Source organism: Filicampus tigris, chromosome 5 (genome assembly GCF_054856515.1).
Source record: "Filicampus tigris isolate MCC_2025a chromosome 5, RoL_Ftig_1.0, whole genome shotgun sequence".
In the NCBI taxonomy this organism is placed as follows: Eukaryota; Metazoa; Chordata; class Actinopteri; order Syngnathiformes; family Syngnathidae; genus Filicampus; species Filicampus tigris.
In genome coordinates this window covers 2,110,260-2,130,582 of record NC_141221.1, presented here as the reverse complement: position 1 = coordinate 2,130,582, position 20,323 = coordinate 2,110,260, and the positions used below count along the sequence as shown (strand labels likewise).

Below are 20,323 nucleotides of genomic sequence, written 5' to 3'. Positions count from 1 at the left end.
ATGGCAGGAAACAGTAAATCAAACGGATTTGTGAATGATTGTGGAGATCGAGTTACACATCAGAGTATTGTTTACAAGATAAAAAAATTCCAAACAGACAGATCGCAGAACAAAAATAAACCTGACCTGAAAGCGCCCAGTAAGCTGTTCAGGGGTGCCGATGCCATTTGTCTGCTTTGGACTGGAAAGTTCGGGCCTAGAGAGACAAAAATCCACAGCAGTAATCAATCGAAGAGTAACATATGATTTAACCCATTAAGAACGGAAGCGCATAACCGCGTTCCGACCAATAGAGCGCTGTTGCGTCTTTCTACCTTTAAAGCCGGGAGAGCGGATACGTCGGTGTCATTTTTTAATCCAATTCTCGGTTTCTTAGCCAATATAATCACAATATACATGTGTTGGCGATATTGACGTTTTTGTAACAGAATAGAGGATGGTAATTACCACTCCATTTTTTTTTACATTCAAAATAGTGCTTCTCTTACACTGACACTTTATTTTTACATCTCCAATTGAAACAGTAAAGATGAATAAACTCGGGCCTGTGTGCAAGCCACATGTCTAAGGTCTAAAATTCTTTTGGAATGATGTTTCTGTCTGCAACAGGGGCTGAGATATTCATTATTTTGTCGGTGTTGAATTTCTGGGAAAACTTCAGGTTTTCAAGGGTAATTCCAAGGACGACCGACGGTTTCGGGGAGCTGTTGAGCCAGGCGCTTTAGGCTTTAAAAGCTACCTTTATTTTCAATCCAACAGTTTTTAAGTACATCAATGTTGAAACAATTACTGCCGACTAAAAAAAGTAAAATAATAAAAGGGCGTCAATTCATATCAAACGCTCGCTGATGGGAATATATTGTTTAAAATGACAGTATGGAAAATCTTCGGACTGCTTAGGATAATGCTCAAACAAGTCTGTTGGCATCTGACTCTTTCGAAAACACTCCTCCGATTGCTCTCCTCTTTCCAACTACTGCAGTCACTTTCGCTTTAAAGGAAAACACATTCTGCAAGCAATTTGATGATTCAATTTTGAAGGGGGAAAATGGGCAGCTCAGTGTCCAATTCAAACAGACACACACAGTGCCCCCCTAGCTGCGGGGCTGGAGGACGACTGGCTCTTGGTCAAGCCTGAGGCACTGTAATGAGGCACACAGGAAGGCTCGAACGCCTGTGGTAAATCACGCAGAAACACAGCAGCTCCCATTGCCCAGGCTTGCTATACTGTGTGTAGGAAAGCGATGACAAGACAAGGAAGAAGCACAGAAGCTGAAAAACATTACTTCTCCAGAGGACTAGAAAGGAAAAAAAATAAAATAAAAATCAGTGCTTTGAAATGGGATCTGCATGACTGAGAATTACTCACTTTTTCCCCCCCGTTTACCTTTGCCAGTGTGTGGTGGCCATCAGACAATCGGATGGATTACATCAGTGATGAGCACTGTCCTCTCCATTACAAACATGAATGTAAATGTATGTAAACACAAAAATACTGAGTGTGACTTTCTATGAATTTTTATCAACAGAAATCAGCTCTCATTTGGCTCGTGTAACGTCTTTATAACTGTCATCAAGGGCACCTGCCTAAAGCAGAAAAAAAGGTGAACTTCTTGCACTCATTTTTGTGCAAGAAAAATTGTGGCCCTCTCCAGCATTTAACTCATTGATCGCCAGACATTTTCAGACCGTCTTTTATCCTAATGTTTGAAAAAAAATAAAATACAAAAAAATTCCTGGGATTGAATGGCTGGACTGCGAAAAGACAAGTCAATTCATCAATGGCAATGAATGAGTTAAGTTTCCCGGTCCCGATATAAATCATTTTTTCGTTTGAAGCAGTGGTTAAAATTCAAGCCGATGCAAATCAGCCCATTTTTCCACTACGCAAAATGTAAACGGTTTTAATAATCGTTCACGGTTATTGCAACACAACCAGATCTGCCAGAATTCAGCGCAAACAATACATTTAAAAATGGGCTTGTGAACACACCCTAGGAAGTGCAAACAAAAAGGGCAGCAACCTCTTTAACTCATTCACTCTCTTTTACCCTAGCGTTTGAACAGAATAGAAAAAAAATGTTAATAAATTCCCGGGTTTGAATGGCTGTACTGTGAAAAGACGAGTAAATTCGTCAATGGCAGTGAAAGAGTGACAGTGTCTCCCCAAAAATATATTATTTTTGTGACACAGTCACAATCTATATGACAACCTTGGTATTAATACACTCCAGGATTGACTTCAAAATAAAAAGCCCAGAGACGGTATGTTTCAGAGAGTTGTGTTGCGGGCAAAGAAAATCACCAATTTCAAATGAAGACGCCTCACCCACCTGCTGTGTTGCTGTCAAGGGGGATCTCACAGGTCAAACGGCGGTGTCACTGATTCAGTGGCTAAAATAGTCGGGCATTTTTAACATTTTGCCTCAATTCGCTCACGCTTGGCAGTTATTCAGCTGCAGTTTAGACCGACTATAAAAATCACTCAGAGAATGACATCGATGTCTTAAAAGTTGAATGTTTGTGCTACAGACTACCGCAAACAATGGCATTGTCCCGGGCATGCCACGAGTAAGACGAGTGTGTCTTCTGACACACAGGTTTAAAATGCACTCACATGGACATTGGACATCCAAGGAGGAGACATGTGAAAGCACTGCAAATGTGCGTGACAGCTTTTGAATGTCTGGCTGGAACCAACAAGAAGGCAAGACAATGTTGGAGAAGGATCGGGGGAGACGGTGACTAGAAATGGAATGAAGGGAAGACCCTCCGCTAAATTTCCAGCCAAGAGCAGAACTTACTGAAAGGAAACCTTGTTGGGGTTCCAAACACGTTTGCTGGACACCCAGGGAAAACAACAATGTGGCTCCAATTCACACTGGTATTTCCCCTTGATTGCGATCACTTGTTTTGTTTGTGCAGTGTTTACATGATAACCAAAACACAAAACCATGGAAGGACTGACTGTGGTGATGACATTATGAAGTGAAAAAAAAAAAAAAAAAGAATCCCACTGCATATTATCCATGCATTTGAAATGCTAAAAAAAAAAAAAAAAAAAAAAAAAAAAAAAAAAAAAAAAAAAAAAAAATCAATCAACCACAAGAATGCGGAGATCGCAATCTTTTGATTCATGGCGCATACCTCTCCACCATCAGCTGCAGCTGGGTCTTGGAGTTCTTGATTTTGTTCTGGGCTTCTGCATTTAGCATGTCAGCAGTATTTTCCCCATTGATGGCCAAGATGACATCACCTGGTTTGAGAGCTGCTTGCTCCGCTTTGCTGCCTCCGTTGACCTGTTGGGAGAAAAGAAACACAAAAAAAAAAAAAAAAAAAAAAAAAAGTATTCATCAACAGAGGCCCCATTTACAATATTTACAAAATTTACAATAGGAACAGAAGATAAGCAATGACAAGTTTGGAAACAAAAATGATTAAGATACACGCTACTGGCTCATCTAATGGCCGTATCATCATGATGACGGCGCGCATAAAAAAAATGCAACGTCAGTTAACGCGGAGAACGATTGATCGACATCCTTTTGGGAGAAGTTCTTAGTGTGGCAGACTTGACGGTTTGACCTTTGCAAACTACTGTACACTCCTTCAACATCAAAGCCATTGTCGCACCGCCACATCAGTGGAGATTCCACTTTAAAGGGAGCAAACGTCAGTTTCTGTTTTCAAGCCTCACATACATTTATCTGACAAAAGCTAAGATCGAGGACCTGAGCGTAGGATTCGTCAAATTTGTGGACCGACATTTTCAGCAAAATGTAATCAAAAAAAAAAAAAAAGGGAGAGAGGGAGAGGGAAGAAAACAAGGAATGCGAAACACTATAAAAAGAGCTGGACAGTGTGAGCTTTCAGTCTCCGGAGGAAAAGTGTCCGCATGCAGAGAGAATGCCAGTCAGTCGCTTTAGCCAAGCAAGAGGGCAGAGAGGCCACGCCCGTGGCCCTTCAAGAGACAATTAAGTGTTGCTGCGGTGACCCACAAAGGCGCTTTTGCCTTTTCTGATCAGGACCTGCCTGGATTAACATCAACTACGGGCAGTTGAACAAGTTATTCTCAATTCTTTGCCCAACCGAAACAAGAAATCAATCAACTGCCCGACAGATTCTAAACTGTAAGTAAATGGGGATAACTAGCAAGACCGGCTATTAGCCAAAACCGGACGCTGCCAATCGTTTCGAGTCGGACTACTTCGTGAGACTTCAGAAGAGACGTTTGATATTTTGAGACGAGCAAACGCACTGCTCTTGCCCACTGGGCAGCGGTAACGAAATGCAATGAGAGCACAATACTTATGTAAAGCCACGAAAAACGTTTGGCAAATACATGCTTTCGAAGTCAAAGGAGACTCGGAATGTTGGAAGCATCACCTCAGTCACAAGTTTCTACCAAATTTATACTCTGTGTGCTTGAAGAGCTGCCGGGCATTGTGGGTAAAAGCAACGCCGTGGGAGCAGGATGTTCCCCAAGAATATCTTCTATGCAAGTCCACTAGTTGAAACAGAGCATTCTGATTAATCTTGCGTTTGTGGAATAAGTGTTAATCCATTTGTTTTTAGCCATGTCTGGGGGCGGCCATTTTGTCTTCTGTCGGCCGAAAATGACATCACAACTGCTCACAACGACCAATCACGGCTGACCTGTTCTCTGAATCTGAGCCGTGATTGGTCCTTGTGAGCAGTTGTGATGTCATCTTCGGTCGACAGAAGACAAAATGGCCGCCCCCAGAGACGGCTAAAAAAAACCGAGTGGATTAACACTTATTCCGCAAACAAAATATTGATCAGAATGCCCCGTTTCAACTAGTGGGCCTGCTGGGAACATAATCTTGAAAAAAATTCATTCCCGCTTTTAAGCGGGCAGAGCTGCGTGTGCCAAGAATGCAGACATAGATTTCTGCAAAAAAAAAAAAAAAAGAAGAAGAAAAATAAATAACTTGGTCTGTGAACCAGTCATGTTACGTCAACTACAGGTACATGTGGTACGTGCATCATTGACAGAAAAACATATCCGTATTCAAAACACATTTAAGTGTGCACTCCAGACCAGGAACAACTTCACCTCCCACCTCAACTTCCACTGTAACTGTAATCAGTGGTTTCCTTCTAATGTAATCTACTTCCATTCTATTCGGAATGGGTTTGGCGGGCAAGGAAATAGGTATGAGACGGCCTGTGGATGCAAACAAAGACAAGAAAAGGGACGCAGTGAGGAGGAAATTGACTTTGCATGGCATGCCATTACCGTGCGTGTTTTGACAAAAAACAGAGGATATGGTTTGATAAGGCGAGAAGAGGTTCAGCAGCAGGGCGAGTCTGGACAAATACCTTAGATACAGTTAGGGCCTTTTTGAAGTCCCTTCCTCCAACTATTCTGAAGCCCCATGGCGATGGACCAATCAAGTTCACAGTCAGTGCCATTGATCAGTCTGGCGCGCACACGCTTGAGAACCTTAAATCAAAAACAAAAGACTGTTCATTAAAAGGCATACGTGTGCATGTGTACTTTTTTTTTTTTTTTTTAACCTCGAACATCTGCAGACATTGCTTGACATTAGAGCATCAGGTGAAGACAATGAAACATTGAAATCTGCATTTCATCTCCACTGGACTAAATCCTTTTGACACGAACTGCATACCACATCAAACAGGAATGGAAGGAATCTGGGACTGAACTACGAACACATGACTAACATAATTCAAGAATCTGCAAAGGCAAATAGTTTCAATAAATCATTTGAGACTAGGAAAATAAATGCATGTTGTCAAAGCACTGGAGCATCTTTCACTCTGTAGGGCGACGATATTGCCAATTATTTATTTACGGATTTATTCATCCATAGTATTACATGTGTTGAACCACTAGAGGGCAGACTATGCATGTGCAATGTGACTACTGGGAAGCACATAAAAAGCGTTGAGCGGGCAATTAATGAAAGCGGCTCCGGAGACGAGAACATGCAGTGGTCTTGCTTTTTAAGACAACCCAACACAACACGTTCATCGGTACTTGACCCGGTTAGGGACGAATAGAGGGACGGACGAAAACTCACTTCCGTCCATGCTTAGTCAGTCCTTTTCAAAATAGATTTTTTTTTTTTTTTTTAAAACCCTCGTTGTCCGTCTACAAAATGGGCATCCGTCCGTCTGTTCCGTCCTGGGGACAGAATGCCCAGCTCTGCAAATTTGTGAAAATAAAGTTTAACTCCCCCAGGATTTTGCTTTTTCAGTTTCAATTTGTTAAGCGATTTTAACACAAAATGGCATAACACCAATGACGACAAATGGGAAATTTGAGCCACTTATAATTTCTTTAGGGTAAAATCATTGTATTTTTTATTTTTCCCCCCAAATTGGAGGTTAACCAAAAGCCGGAATAAAAAAAAATTGTTTTGAATGACAGAACAAGAACAAGAGTCCTCTAAACAAGTAATATACCGTAATGATTTGAACATTCATTATAGTGAATTCCCTATGACCGCTAGCCACTTAAATAATTAAAAACAGTACATTATAAAAGATGAGTCATTACACACAGAGTTTGTTGAAGTCCATGTTGCTACTGTGTGTAAAGAGCAGGAGCGAAAAGATGTTGCACAGGTCCCCACTTTGCTCCACTCATGTCACTGGCACATTCGGACTTCCTTAGAAGAATTTCAGTTGAATGAATTTACACTTGCTGTGCGTAAAGTCATTTTGACATAATTATGAGGGATTTGCCCTTCAGGGTAAAACATGGAGGAGGTGCGAGGAGGGAACAGCAGGCTAATGTGAAAGTTGAACTTTTTCTGCTCCAACATGCCGAGAGCCTTCAGGACTCTACAAATAAGGCTACTCCATTAGAAAAATGTGCGCATTCATGGTGACGTCGCTTCATTTGAAAACAGTCAAACAAATCACAACGTTCTGTGTATTATTGTACACGCAATGCTTGGAGGGAATTACTGTATGTCACAGAAGATACAAAAAATGGGTGAGGATGAAAATGCTTTGAATGGTTTGAAAAAAAAAAGGTTTGACACTGATAGTCCTTGTAAGTAATTTTGTTGACACTGATAGCAAATCCAAGTAAGTCACTTTGGCTGATGCTCACAGTAACGCAACACTTAACTTAATAATTTGCTGGAAGGTGTAATGGGTCTAAAATGAGTGAAACCCGCAAGCACAAGTCACTCGGTGAGTGTGTAATTGCCACGAGCGGTCGGGATGATAACCGATTTCTTCAGAATCATTAACATCGATTTGAATGTCACGCATAAAGTGTTTTGGAAACAGCCCAAAAAATAACAATAAACTGCCGTTTGCAGACGAATGTAGCTACACGTGCCGAAGAGGTTTTGACGGATTCTTTTTTGGAGTCATTTTAACAGCCTGTCAAAGAAGATTAGGCGGGTCGGTGCATGCAAATCACCCGTAGTACAAATCCATACCTTAAAGTGGAAATCAAGTCCAACATTTGCCTAACAATAATCTGATCTACGCGCCCCCACTAGTCTGAAGCACAGCAGTCTGATTAACATTGTGTTTGTGGAATATGAATTAAGCAGCAAAAATCCAACTAACAACAGATCATCTTTCATCTGTACGGATCACACGCCAGTTTGGGTAGAACATGGTCCCGGATTGGTAGGTGAAAAAAAAAAAAAAAAAGTGCGTGCTCACGTGAAGGATTAAGCAAACTTTGTCCTCATTTATTTGATCAAACCTCTGCCCAATAATAAAAACATTCCACTCAAAATGTCAAAAATGGCTGTTAGATTTTTACGAACATAACTAATTCCAAAATAAGGCAGGAATTGTTTATAAAATTAAGACAAGTTCTATTTTTCGTGTTTTTTTTTACTGATCCGAAAAACAATCCGATGCGTGACTCAAATCCGTGATGCAATCTGAAGAGTATATTTTTAGCCATTGCGCCACTAGTAACGACCAATCGCGGCTCACCTGTTTTCCCAGTTTGGTCATGTGACATTCTCAAGCTGAGCAATGATTGGTCATTACCCGAGCAACTGTGATGTCATTTTCAGCCGACAGCAAGTAGCAAAATGGCCGCCCTCTGACATGAATGAAAACGGGAGGATATTTCCATTTTCACAAACGCAAAAATAATCAGTATCAAGCTACACTTTATCGATAAACTGAATAGTGGTTTGGGTTGAAAATTGTGAATGAGTATTACACAATGTATCAAATGTATATATTAAAACAGCACTGACATGCGTGCGCTGCTACAAAAAAAAAAAAAACAGAACAGTTAAAAATAGGAGTTGTTGTTGAATTACAATAGATTTGACGCAAAAGGAGAAAGTTCCAGGAAATTCAAATGCAATCCAATAAGCTAATTTGGAAAATAATGGTTTGCAAGGGTACAAGATGGGTTCTGCAAAACAAAAATGACGCAGGGTGATGCAGAGGAAAGTAGACACAGCCAGAGAGTGAACAGCGTTTGAGTGACTTAGCAGACATCCGTATAATATACTCTGCACATTTTAAAACAAGGCAGCCAAAACACAGACACCTACGTCAACACTTTCACCTTCTCAGTCAAGGCAGGGTGTTTGTTTCTTTATGTTTGCACAAAAAAAAAACCCCACTGGGTCAGAATAACCCAACATGGCTGATTAACAAAACAGATGCTTGATCGTCGAGCGCCAGGCCTGTCTGGGCTTTGACAGCGGAGCAATGTGTCGTTGCTGCGCTCCGACAGGTCGAAACCTACCTGCCACTACACACACCCACTGAATAAAACAAGAGGAATGTAACCACAAGCCTCTCCCTGGACTGTGTGAAATAACATTCATTTTATTCATTCATCACACCCCTTTGCTCATATTCAGCGGCAGTCGCCTTGGAGCCCGGAAAATATCAAACACTAACAAATCAAGTCTGAGAAGGTGTTGATTGAGGTGTTTTCTCACACGCTTACTACGGCTTTTATCACTAATGGGTCATGTGTCATCCAGAGCAATCTCAGTCAGGGACAGCTCTATAATTTGTGTGGCCTACGCCCTTGTAAGACAGGGAGCGCATGCTACAAGATGCCATGGTGCAAAATTATCATTGGGCCTGAAGCGCTCCTGCCAGTGTCATTTTTAACCAGACTATGACACATCTTGGCTCGAATGATTGGCACCTTCTTCCCCTCGTTTCCACTCTTCATTGGGCAAACGCGCAGCGCTGTAGCGCTCAGCAATCTGCCTGGTTCACCACATCCTCTGCACGCGCCATCCCTTTGTTCAATACGCGAACCCCTCTCGAATGATCCAGTATCGGAGGGGACACTCGGCCCATTCACTCATGTTTGATGCTGGGTGAGCAAAAAAAAAAAAAAAAAAAAAAAAACGTTGTGAAGCGGTGGAAACATCCTTGGCATTACGCGATGTGTTGTTTCTGGGGAAAAAAAAAGCCGTGTGACGCGGAAGAAAAACAAACCTAAACTGTAGACGGAAAGAAACTTTGATCATTCAATTCTGTACTGATAAGACTGACTTCCTGCTAGTAAAGCTCAAGTTCCACCCAAAGAAAAGCCACAACAACAGGTCTGCTTTGACACTTTTGGAGAGTGATTCTTCACCTGCTGCACACTAACACGGAGATTGTTCATTTTCAAACACGAGCTGCAGTCATGTCTAGACACTTTTTGGTAAGGAATGAGAGAAAGAGAAGCAGGAAGAGGCCACCTGGACTGCCTGCTATTTGAGAGGTCTCACCACCGGTATTATAGGGCGAGGAGAGAACGTACCAGTTAAGTGGTCAAAGTGTCAAATACTGCCATATATAACTCGTGCACCTGGTCCAAACTCCATCCCCTCCACAAATCAATTTGACTGCCTAAAGAGCACAGGTAGCCCTGGTGCTCATCGTTGTGAACTGGAAAAAAGTGGTGGCTGGCAGTCGCACCCTTGCGTGGGCAGAGGTGTTTTATTATTCCGATAAATTACAGCCATTTACCAAAAAAAGACTTCCTTGTTCACAAATTTCGTGCCATGATCTGAACAAATGACACCCTTCGTCGTTAGTAAAAATCAACACTTTATGATTAACAATGACAGCATGCAAACAACACATTGTTATCAAATAAGAACCTAATGGCAAACCGAAATAAATACTTCCGGTACAATGAAGACGTTTAATGACGTAGAGGTTGAGGCATAGGTGTAACGTTTACTCACCTAGATTAAGTGCTGCGTTTCTGTGCGGTGGGTCTTCTCCACCTGTTGACTATTTGCGTAAACAAGCAAGTCTGTTCAACAAAGTGGACTCAGGCGGCGTACAGCTGGCGTAAAAGAGCTGCTGTAACGGAAGTTGTGCAGTGCAATATACGAGGGAACGTCAAGTCGGACTCCACCTGTGGCTGCCTGCGGGACGTTCTCACAGGGATGAGCTCTCACTGCCATGTGCTACGACCAAAATAAAGGCTTTGTCAAAGGCAGCAACCCGGGGCGTGTCGCGCCGCAGGGGCGGGAGGAGACGAGGCTGTCGTCCGGGTGACGATAATTGAGCCATTTCGCCTAAAAAAAAAACTAAAAAAAAACGCCACGTCCGCTTTTCAGCGACCTCGCGCCACCTGCTGACGAAGAACAGAAACGCGCACGTGCTTCCTGAATGACTCACTTCCGGCACGTCATCTAACTGGATGATTGTGTTCACGTGACCCACAGTCACGGTTTGTTTTGGAGAGCGTTCAAGAGGAAGAAAACGTTTTTACTCAATTACATGTAGTAAAAATGACTATGAATAATTGTGACACAGTCATACTGGTCATTGTCAAGTGCCAGTAAGCATGATTATGAATAATTATGACACAGTCCTATTGGTAATTGTCAAGTGCCATAGGAATCATTTCTGATTCTTCCTCTATTGACCCAGTGTTTTAAAACCTGTACTTTTTATTCAGAAAAGGTTAGGGATATATAGGTGACATTTAGGATGAATCTACAATGCACTACTGGTTGATTCCCTCTCAGCATGCCATGGTCATCAGGTCATCAATTAATTTCACTTAATTTGTCAGGACATTATTGTGTGAAGGCGAAGGCACATATCTTATTCTACACCATTCACCTTTCTTCTTCTTCTATTTTATTCCTTGCACTTTTTCGGCGTGCAACTCCTTCCATGTTTTTCAACCGATTCAACTTCAATGTATTGAAAAAAATGTTTTATTTTCTTAATGGCTGTGCACAATAAGATGTACAAGAACAAATGAGTCATTTTGCAACACTCCACATTTTTTTTTAATCGTTTAAAAAAGAAACTAACATACCAACGACACCGTGGATTGAAAAAGCAAATAGTTCTTCAGCAAATATATATTACACTTTGTAATTTTTTTATAAAAGCTGCTTACACGCTGTACAACGACTTTCAGGTTACATGGTTAATTTTACAGCGACAATGTCAAATGTCCGAAGAAAAACCAAAAGTTGTAAAGATGACACATAATTCTACCGCCGGCATGAGGGATGTTTTTATATTGTAGTTCAAAGCAGGAAAGACATTAAGAAACAGCTAATAGCGTGCAAATAATGTGTGCTGTGAGTTTTTAGTGGCAAGACGGACATCTTTTAAAACAGAACTCGTCTATTGGACTACTAGACAGACTTCTTCCAAACAGAAAAAAGTTACAAAACATGAAATAAAAACCAGATAAGACATTTACAATCAACAGGAATAGATCAGTGCATGTGCTATGAAATTTAACTTTTGCTTGTCCAAAAAGCCTTGCGAATGGATATAAAGCTAATAGCACATATTGTCCCTTTCTAACTTATCGGAACCTTTCTAGAGAGTCAAGTTACGTCTTCAAACTTCTTCAAAGATCTGAAAAATAATCTGAGAAAGACATTTTATGGAAGTGTTAGTCATTGATTCCACAAAATATTGGAAATTCATACGAAATTCTTTCAGCGGTTTGTGGTGGCTGAATGCATGACATTATAAGGAACGGTCCTAATTCTGGAAAGAAAAACACATTTGCTGCAGCTGCAAATAATTGTGGGACAAAATCATTCATTCTTTGCATGTCTACAGCATTCGCTCTTTCTTACGCTGGGCTTGTATGAAGCGCAAAGCCAGTGCAACACACTCATGCACTTGTGCAGGGAGGTGAGGGCTTGTCTCGTATGCACGGTCATGGAAAAGGGGTGGACATGCATGCCCGTTGTAAGGTCGGTGCTGGGGTGGTTGTTGAGCTCTTGTGATGCGAATCCATGTGAATGTGATCAAACAAAAAGTCAAACTGGTGTCACATAATTCCCGGGGAAAGTCCCAAAAGCGTGAGTCCTTTCTGACGTACCTGTGGCATACACACAGAACGTGCGTTCATTCCATACCAGAAAAAGTCACGTAAAGCCTCGCTCAAATAAATTCTGTAGTGTTTCATATTGACTGCTAGATGGCAGCGCTGACACACGGATTGCGTTCTAAAACGTTTGCGCTTTTCTACTGTTTCAGAAACAAATAGTCGAGAGTCGACCGCTCACCTACAAACCAGCCATCATCGCATTTCTCCATTACTTGCACAATGTCGCCTTCTCTGAGTTCCAACTCATCTGCATTCTGCGGTTTGTAGTTGTAGACGGCTTTATACCTGGAGGGACATGAAATCACCAATCCTGCACAGTTGGAACGCTGCATTCTTTTATGACGCTGAAATGAAGTCGGTGTACTGTATTACGGTTGATGTTGCGACACTGCGGAGCCAGCGGTGTTTGGCACTTGTGCAGGCGGGAGTGAGTTGGCACTGGGATTGGAGAGAGCCCCCTAGAAAGGAGAACAAATATTTCCCGTCGGCAAAAGGTAAAGAAAAGTACATCGTAATAGACGCGGGCATGCATGTCAGGCTCCACAGGAGGCAGCGAGGGCGAACCTGTGAGGAATCATTGTGTCTGGGAGTGTTCACCGTGGGGGCCCCCCCGCTGTGCACGCATGCGGCCGCAGAAGCAGGAGGTGATGCGGAGCTGAAAGTGTTGTGGTTGGCGGGTGAAGCGGGTGAGGAGGAATTATGCGACCGGCGATTGGCATATTCTTTGGAAAGAGACGTCTGAACGGGTGAGTGCGACTGTGCTGCGGCGGCAAAAGGCGGAGGTGAAGATGGATTGCGGGGGGAGTGCTCTCGTTTGGGGCTGATGCACGTGGGGCTCAAAGGGGACAACGGTGACGGCAGGCAAGGTGAGTGGAGCGGGCGTCCTGGACTCTGGGGTCCAGGAGACATGGGAGACATGGGAGACATGGGAGACATGGGAGACATGGGGCTTGTTGCGTAGTCGTCGGCGCAGTATTTGGTGCGGGGCATTTTGTTGACCTGAACATAGCTGGCAGGGAAAATGCCACTCCGGTTAGTTCCTGAGATTCTCCCCTCCAGCCACTTGTCGTTGACACATCTGGTTATACTGATTACTTCCCCCTAAGGAACAGAATGAACACAGTTGCTTATTAATAAAAATTCCTTACTTAACCTGAAAAATTCCATCTTCAAGTTAATACCATTACAGAGACAACAAAATATCTGAGGGGAAAACTGAAGTTTATACCACAATAAAACTTGTTTTCAGTCATTGTCACATTTTTTTTTTTTTTTTTTACTAACAATTAAATGGACCCACAGGTCTACAGGCCACTGCGATCACAGAGGCTGAATTAGGTGATAAATATCTCTTCAGGCTAACACCACATGGAGCCTTGGCTGACTGGTGAGCTGATTCCCGGTAACGCTCACACATAGCCGAACATATCCTCGTATGCACTGGCGAGCATCTGGTGCTCGCTGGCAATTCTTACAAAACCCAGCTACATAATGTAGCAGCGTGACAGGCAAACTGAATCCACGAGCCCTACACTGGGGGAACTCTTAGCCTGCTTTAAAATGGAAGTCAACGCAAACATTTTTTTTTCAAGAATATGTTCTATGCAGGCCACTAGTTGAAACAGGGCATCCTGATAAATATTGCATTTGTGGAATAAGTGTTAATCCACTTGTTTTTAGCCACCTGTGCGGGCGGCCATTTTGCCTTCTGTCGACTGAAAATGACATCACAACTGCTCAAGACGACCAATCACGGCTCAGATTCAGAAAACAGGTCAGCCGTGGTTAGTCGTTGTGAGCAGTTAGGATGTCATTTTCAGTCGACAGGAGACAAAATGGCCACCCCCAGACATGGCTAAAAACGAGTGCATTTTGCTGCTTAACTTATATTCCACAAACACAAAATGAATTAGAATGCCGTATTTCAACTAGTGGGCTTACTGGAAACATATTCTTGAAAAATATATGTTTGGGTTGACTTCCTCTTAAGGGAAGACAGACAATAAGAATAATTTGTTCCCTGTCTGTTGCGTCCTTGGTTAAATAAATTGCCCTGAATGGCTCTGCTATTCTGCCTAACACTACATAGTGGAAGAATAATGAACTCGTTGGAGTTTGTGCAGGAGATCGCAAAGGCATGTTTATTAGCAATTGCAAGAAGGTCTCCGCTTGCGGATGATGTAAAGGTGGTCGCTGCGAGCTGGGCACGTCCGTCCCACCCCCCCCTGCCCATGCGTATGCGTCTGTGTGTGACAATCTATGGCCTTCAATGTTGTCTGTAAGTTTATGTTTACATGTTCCGATTCAGAGTAACTCATCCATGTAATAATGATTATCACGCTCATCATCATTACCAGGATTCTTATTTATGTATCGTTATAAGTATAATACGTTATTCTTATAATTAATTTAGAGAACAAGATACAGTTTCCAAATCCAAATAACGTGGAAAGTAATGTGTAATATGGTTGACGAATTTCAGTGACTGCCCTCTAACGCTTTAAGATACCTTTCTAACACCAACTACAGTAATTTCGGCCATAACAAAATTTGCCACAAAAACACAAAGACTGTATAATGCCAGTTTAAACAGTAACATGATCAATACTACGTATGTAAAGTCTGTATAGAGTACCGTACTCACTTTTCGAAAGGGAAGCTCAACTGGAAGGTCAGCATTGAAATTATAGAGTGCCACCGCTTCACCGTACTCCAGCACCTGCACACTGGGAGGCTTCACGGGCGTTGGCTTCTCAGATGGAGGCAGGATCTGTGAGGGGAAATGTGAAAAGCTCAGCTCGACTGTGTTGAAAGACAAAGTGACAAAACAGCATGACCTGGGCGCCGCAGTGAACTAAGTCCTTCTTTACCTCCACATATGTGGTGGGGAAGATGCCTGCTCTACCATGATGTTCTCCTTCCAACCAGTTGGCGTCTACTTGCCTGTGGATGTAAACAATGTCGCCTCTGTGCAGTGTGAGCTCCCTGTGTGAGGAATGAATTGAACAAGAAACAAGAGCCCTCATCGGTTACAACGGCAGGGAACAGCGGACATATACTGTACATCTTAATCCTGTTGTCCTACCCAGTTTACCAATTCTGTGTGTGTGTGTGTGTGGTCTTGGCTTTATGAATTATTTGGTGTTTTTTTTTTATCAACCAGATCAATGTAGGAACTCACTTTGGCGACTGAGCCTTGAAATTGAATTTGGCCCGAGCTGCTTTCATCTAAACACAGAAAAACGACTGACTGAAAACAAGATGACAAAAGTTCAAACAGCCAAGTTGAATGACGCGTTTCACAAGGATACCTTCTTTTCTTCTTTCTTAGGAGAGCGTTCCATGGTGTCATTGGAAGCAGAAAGTCGATCTATTGAGCAAAGTGATTATACAGCAGGGTTAGAGGAGCCGAAAAACTCCTCTGTTTACTGTATTATAATTAAAAAAAAAAAAAAGCAAGTGGGATCTTCAGAAAATTGACAGCATACTGGACTTAAGTTATTAGGCTGATCTCATATAAGTAAAAGAGGACAACGAATGCGATAAAACTAATCTCAAACAAGTATTTTAGGCTCTACTTCCTCCTTTCCAAGGTTTCCTCCTCCACACCGTGCACTGTTCAGCCACTTTTTATAATATTTTTTTTTTTTTTTTACAAAGCCACCATTACAACTGAAAGTCTCAGCAGCAAACAAAAGACACACTGGAATACAATCATGGGACCTCATATTAAATTACTGCGCAATTCTAGTCAGAGAGTCACAGGAGAGCTCATTGAGAGTGTGCAGTCTTGTGGTGTGAATTGTTGTCTTAAATCAAACGGCAGACCTTGATCAAACCCAGCAACTGCGATTGGCATCAACACCACATTATACATTGAAACATTTTTTGCAGACTGACATGAAAGAAGATTGTTTACCAAATGTAGGGGCGGAGACCGATGTCGGGCCAACAGAGTGATGGATGGGCTGCTTTGGCGCGGATGAGTGGCTGAAAATAATTGATAAATATGAGGTATTTGTTACTACTGAAGTACATTGTCAGCTATCTATACTTTACTTAAATATATATTTTTCCGACCAAACTATTTTCCCCATCCCAAAATGGCCTTATTTAGGAGAATTGTTCGATGCTGTCGACTACGAGAAGGATTCGGACAAATGTTTTGTGCCAGCCGAAAAACCACAAGCTTCTGGCATTGAAAAATTCACAGTCTAATCTAGAAAAAACAAAACGAATCAAAAACAGACATACAGGTCAGGTTTATGTTTTTCCAGTTGTTATCCCAGACGGAGGCTGAAGGGTACCCAGGCTGCAGACGGATGGCGATTGACGGACCCGCAAATTTGAGTAAAATGCCCACCGCGGCGCTGATCATTCGCTACTTTAGCATTTTTTGCTTGACACTTCACAATGGCCCAATCCCAATACCCACACTTGCATCCTATGCTCTTCGCTGAAGTGCACATGTAGTTGAAGTGGGTGAAGGGTTCGAGAGCGCAGGTTACAAATGTACAAAAATTGCAGAATTTGGGACACTGAGTGTGACATCATCGACTTATGCCCCTGCGTCAGCGAGGCCGGCGGCACGGCTTGTTGCTTTGGCAATTTTGCTGTTTATAATTGTATTGAAACCTCAGTAAAGTAGTAGTAAAGTAAACTCGGGCTCGGTCTTCTACTCGATGGGAGCTATGGCTCCATTATTTGGACTATTTGCGGCTCCTGCACGGTATGTGGCGCATGCGCAGAAAGTTGCTAAGTACGGCAGCTAAACTAGGAGGAAATACAAAGGTAAACGGTAACGGGTAAACGGTGACTTTAAAGCAGGGATTGAAAAACACATATACATATCATAAACTCTATAATAATCGGATATTTACACTTGAAGAGGCTTTTTTTTCGGCACAGGCAGAGGAATTCCACCAAATGCCGTCAGTTTCCCGCTATTTTGGTCAAATCCGCAAAGAATTGTGGGTAATATGCTTCGGTTCAGGGGCCACGGATGCGGGCTAAGCCGAAGTGCGGGCGCACACGAGGGCGCAAAGGGGGCGGGGCGACAGAGCACTTCGCAGAACTGGGTCACCCTACACCAGGGGTGTGCAAACTTTTCGCAAAGAGGGCCAGATTTGGTGACCGTATAAACCGAATAACATGAAGTTCAGATCTTGCTTAGACAACCATAATTAATATTCAATCAAATAAAAAACACAAATAATTTCACAATTTACTAAAAATGTAAAAATCTATATTTTTTCGTGAATCTCATTAGGTGGGCCGTCTGTCAATCTGGGTGGGCCTATGCACACCCAGGGCCACCCATGGCTCCGCCCCTTGGGAGAGCGCGCGCCATTTCCGAAAGCACCTGAGAGGGCAGCCACAGATCTGCTGCCATCTGGTGGTTGAATATAAAACAGCTTTTTTTTTTTTTACATGTGTATTTTCAACTGTGGTCAACACGACTGCCGGGCCACTCTTTATGAATTTTATTCCAGAGGCTGCGGGCCGGTAGAAATTTGAACTCGGGCAGCATTTGGCCCCTGGGCATGCCTGCCCTACACACTCGTACCCTCGGCTGGAATGTGCAAATGAGGGGCACAAGGGTGCAAGTGTGGGTATTGGGATTGGGCCAATGTCAGCAAAACTAAGGGAACACATTGGTTTGGTAGCATGTCCAGTAATTTGTCTGTCTCAGCCCTCGCAAGTTAATAAAAGAATGAAACTATATACCGTAATGTGCAGAGAAGTTTGTGTTGCTGTGCCAAGTTATCAAAACGGCTATTGTATACAGTTGACTTGACAGTCAATCTATGACAATCATTTTGACTTTTTAATTTTGAACTTATGTACATTTCAGTCCGTGCTCTTTTTTTATTTTTCCATAAGTAAAGGAGTTAAATCAGTATTTCTACTTTTACGAGAGTCTTCTATTTTACTACAGAGTATAAAAAACAGACCACTTTTTGTCACTTCGTCTTGTAATTTCACACATCCACAGCAACAGGCTCTTTAAATAATACCACAGAGCCACAAGCTTTAAGAGGTCATTCCCCGCGAACTCGACTCAGCAAACAACAGCAAGAATCTTCCGAGAATGCATTACACGCACGGTTAGAAATGTGGAATGCCGTCTGAAGTAGTAAATGTACTGTACTTCACCCTGTTGAAGTTCTTTCCGAAAAGAATCTTTAAGTGTAATAACGTTGTCTTGACAAATCAGGGAGAGAGAACAAAAAAAGCTAAAAGTGATGAGACTGATTGTTATTGATCCTGGCCTTTGCATTACTCTGGAATTTTTTTTCATTTTCATGTCTGTCACAGGTTGACTCAGGATGAGCAAGACTGAACACAAAAGGCAACATCCAGAACTTTAAGTGTTAGCTAACGATTCATTCCTAAAGACAACAAAACAATTTGAAAATGTAGATGCTAGATGATTTTATCTTTTTTTTTTCAAACATGCATAAAAAAAAGCTGCTATATGTGTAAGTGAATGGCAACATGAATGAATTGGATTGGAATCTGGCAAAGCTTGTTTGGCTCACAATCACAATTTAAAAGTAAATCAATTGTAGTTTTATCTGCTATATTTTTCCAAGTGGTCACAGACCTGTAGTTTGTGTTTCCAGCCCTTGCGGCAGTCACTGGCTCCCTGGCCCTGGTCTCCTGGAAGCAGAATACACTTTTATCAACGTTTGCTCCCCTTGCCGCCTCCACCGTCTGTCTCCCAGCTTGGAGGAATTCTCTGAGCAACACATGCAGGCAACACGGTGGTGCTGACCACTCCCAGGGGGAGTAAGAAATTAACTGGGTCCTAGGCTCCTTGGCTCAGAAACAAGTCCACTCATGATTGCAAAACATTCAGGAACAGGAAGAGCAAGACATCAGCACAAAGAGAGAATCATTCCAAAGAATATTTATAGGACAGTGAATTTGGGCGCTCTACACAAGTACGGCGGGCATGTATAACTTTGCTGAAGTGGGAGCATGAGGTGGAGGGCGGGAGGGGGGTTGCAAGGCAGATGATTTAACAGATGAGTCAACGTGCAAGATGGGGAGGTGATTCTTTAGGTGTCATCCAGGTCAGACAACAACAAACGCAGCCAAAAGTAGCAAGCGGCGAGGCTTGGATATACAGTCGAGATGGGAGGGGGTGGCTGTGTTGTGGGGGTGAACAAGGAGTCTTCAGCTGAGACAGTCAAGGTGGGTTTGGGGCAGGAGGGGGGGGGTGCTCAGTACCTCACCCCAGCCTCGACGCTGCTGCTTCTTCTGCGACAGTCTCTTTTCCAGACCCTGGATATCTGAGTCCAACTCGGCCTCAAAGCGACTCAGCTCAGAGACCAGACTGGCCTGAGGCCAAGTATTGAATCATATCACAGTTGGCATCGGTCGTTTTGGAATTGGGTTCACAAGGTTAAAGAGTGAGATCGCTCACCTCAACGGAAGGAGACTTCGCCTTCTCAGCCTGTTTGTTGGGCGGCCGGTAAGCCTAGAATCAGAAGAAACAGCTGATTGTTGATAATCGAATGCAAGTTTCTCCATTGCGGGACTGTTCATATTTCTTCGAACACAAATTGAGTAAGCTTTGAGTAGTCTGTGCTTCGTGTATGGGTTCCATTATCAAAGAGAAGTATTAAAAAATGCAATTGATTTTGAACTGGGGGGACAGCAGTGCATAAGTAAAAACATTTTTTTTTTGTAAATGTAGATTGTGATTTCTTTTTCAACATTTCTCGCAGAAAAGCTGATGGCTGATGAATCCATTCATTCAGGGAAGGACACAGAGCCACTTGAATTATTTAATGTATACAACATTTATTATTGTTGTCATGTTGTTGTTTGTTGTGACGATTTGGTTAGCAGTCACATCGATTTTGCAGTTACAATATATAAAACAGCATCATTTCATACACTCTAAGAAGAGTTGGGTTAAAAATAACACCATTTTGGGTCAAAAACGGACCCATCCACAAATTGGGTCAATTTGACCCACCTTCTTGCGTT

General features: G+C 42.5%; 2 protein-coding genes across 11 annotated transcripts in view; both read right to left on the bottom strand.

The window, feature by feature from the left end:
• Positions 1 to 10,567, bottom strand: part of pdlim2 (PDZ and LIM domain 2 (mystique)) — a 29,307-nt gene extending 18,740 nt beyond the window's left edge. Inside the window, exons 1-4 of one of the 2 annotated variants that reach the window (XM_086031740.1) lie at positions 10,188 to 10,567; positions 5,344 to 5,467; positions 3,148 to 3,299; positions 127 to 196 (exon numbers count right to left, since the gene is read on the bottom strand). In XM_086031740.1, the coding sequence (XP_085887866.1) occupies positions 127 to 196; positions 3,148 to 3,299; positions 5,344 to 5,436 (315 nt within the window). In that variant the 5' untranslated portion in view covers positions 5,437 to 5,467; positions 10,188 to 10,567. The remainder of the gene's footprint in view (positions 1 to 126; positions 197 to 3,147; positions 3,300 to 5,343; positions 5,468 to 10,187) is intronic. The other variant, XM_086031738.1, reaches the window with a different exon arrangement.
• Positions 10,568 to 11,228: 661 nt separating this feature from the next.
• The window catches only part of sorbs3 (sorbin and SH3 domain containing 3), a 30,358-nt gene continuing 21,263 nt past the window's right edge, over positions 11,229 to 20,323 (bottom strand). For 5 of the 9 annotated variants that reach the window (XM_086030994.1, XM_086030995.1, XM_086030997.1 and 2 more), the window contains 12 exons: positions 19,755 to 19,808; positions 19,559 to 19,669; positions 18,930 to 18,985; positions 16,242 to 16,312; positions 15,634 to 15,692; positions 15,504 to 15,550; positions 15,193 to 15,307; positions 14,967 to 15,092; positions 12,887 to 13,423; positions 12,695 to 12,780; positions 12,501 to 12,607; positions 11,229 to 12,313 (listed from right to left, as the gene is read on the bottom strand). In XM_086030994.1, the coding sequence (XP_085887120.1) occupies positions 12,252 to 12,313; positions 12,501 to 12,607; positions 12,695 to 12,780; positions 12,887 to 13,423; positions 14,967 to 15,092; positions 15,193 to 15,307; positions 15,504 to 15,550; positions 15,634 to 15,692; positions 16,242 to 16,312; positions 18,930 to 18,985; positions 19,559 to 19,669; positions 19,755 to 19,808 (1,431 nt within the window). In that variant the 3' untranslated portion in view covers positions 11,229 to 12,251. Of the gene's footprint in view, positions 12,314 to 12,500; positions 12,608 to 12,686; positions 12,781 to 12,886; positions 13,424 to 14,966; positions 15,093 to 15,192; positions 15,308 to 15,503; positions 15,551 to 15,633; positions 15,693 to 16,241; positions 16,313 to 18,929; positions 18,986 to 19,558; positions 19,670 to 19,754; positions 19,809 to 20,323 lie in introns of all 9 variants that reach the window. The other 4 variants (XM_086030999.1, XM_086031001.1, XR_015086837.1 and 1 more) reach the window with 4 other exon arrangements.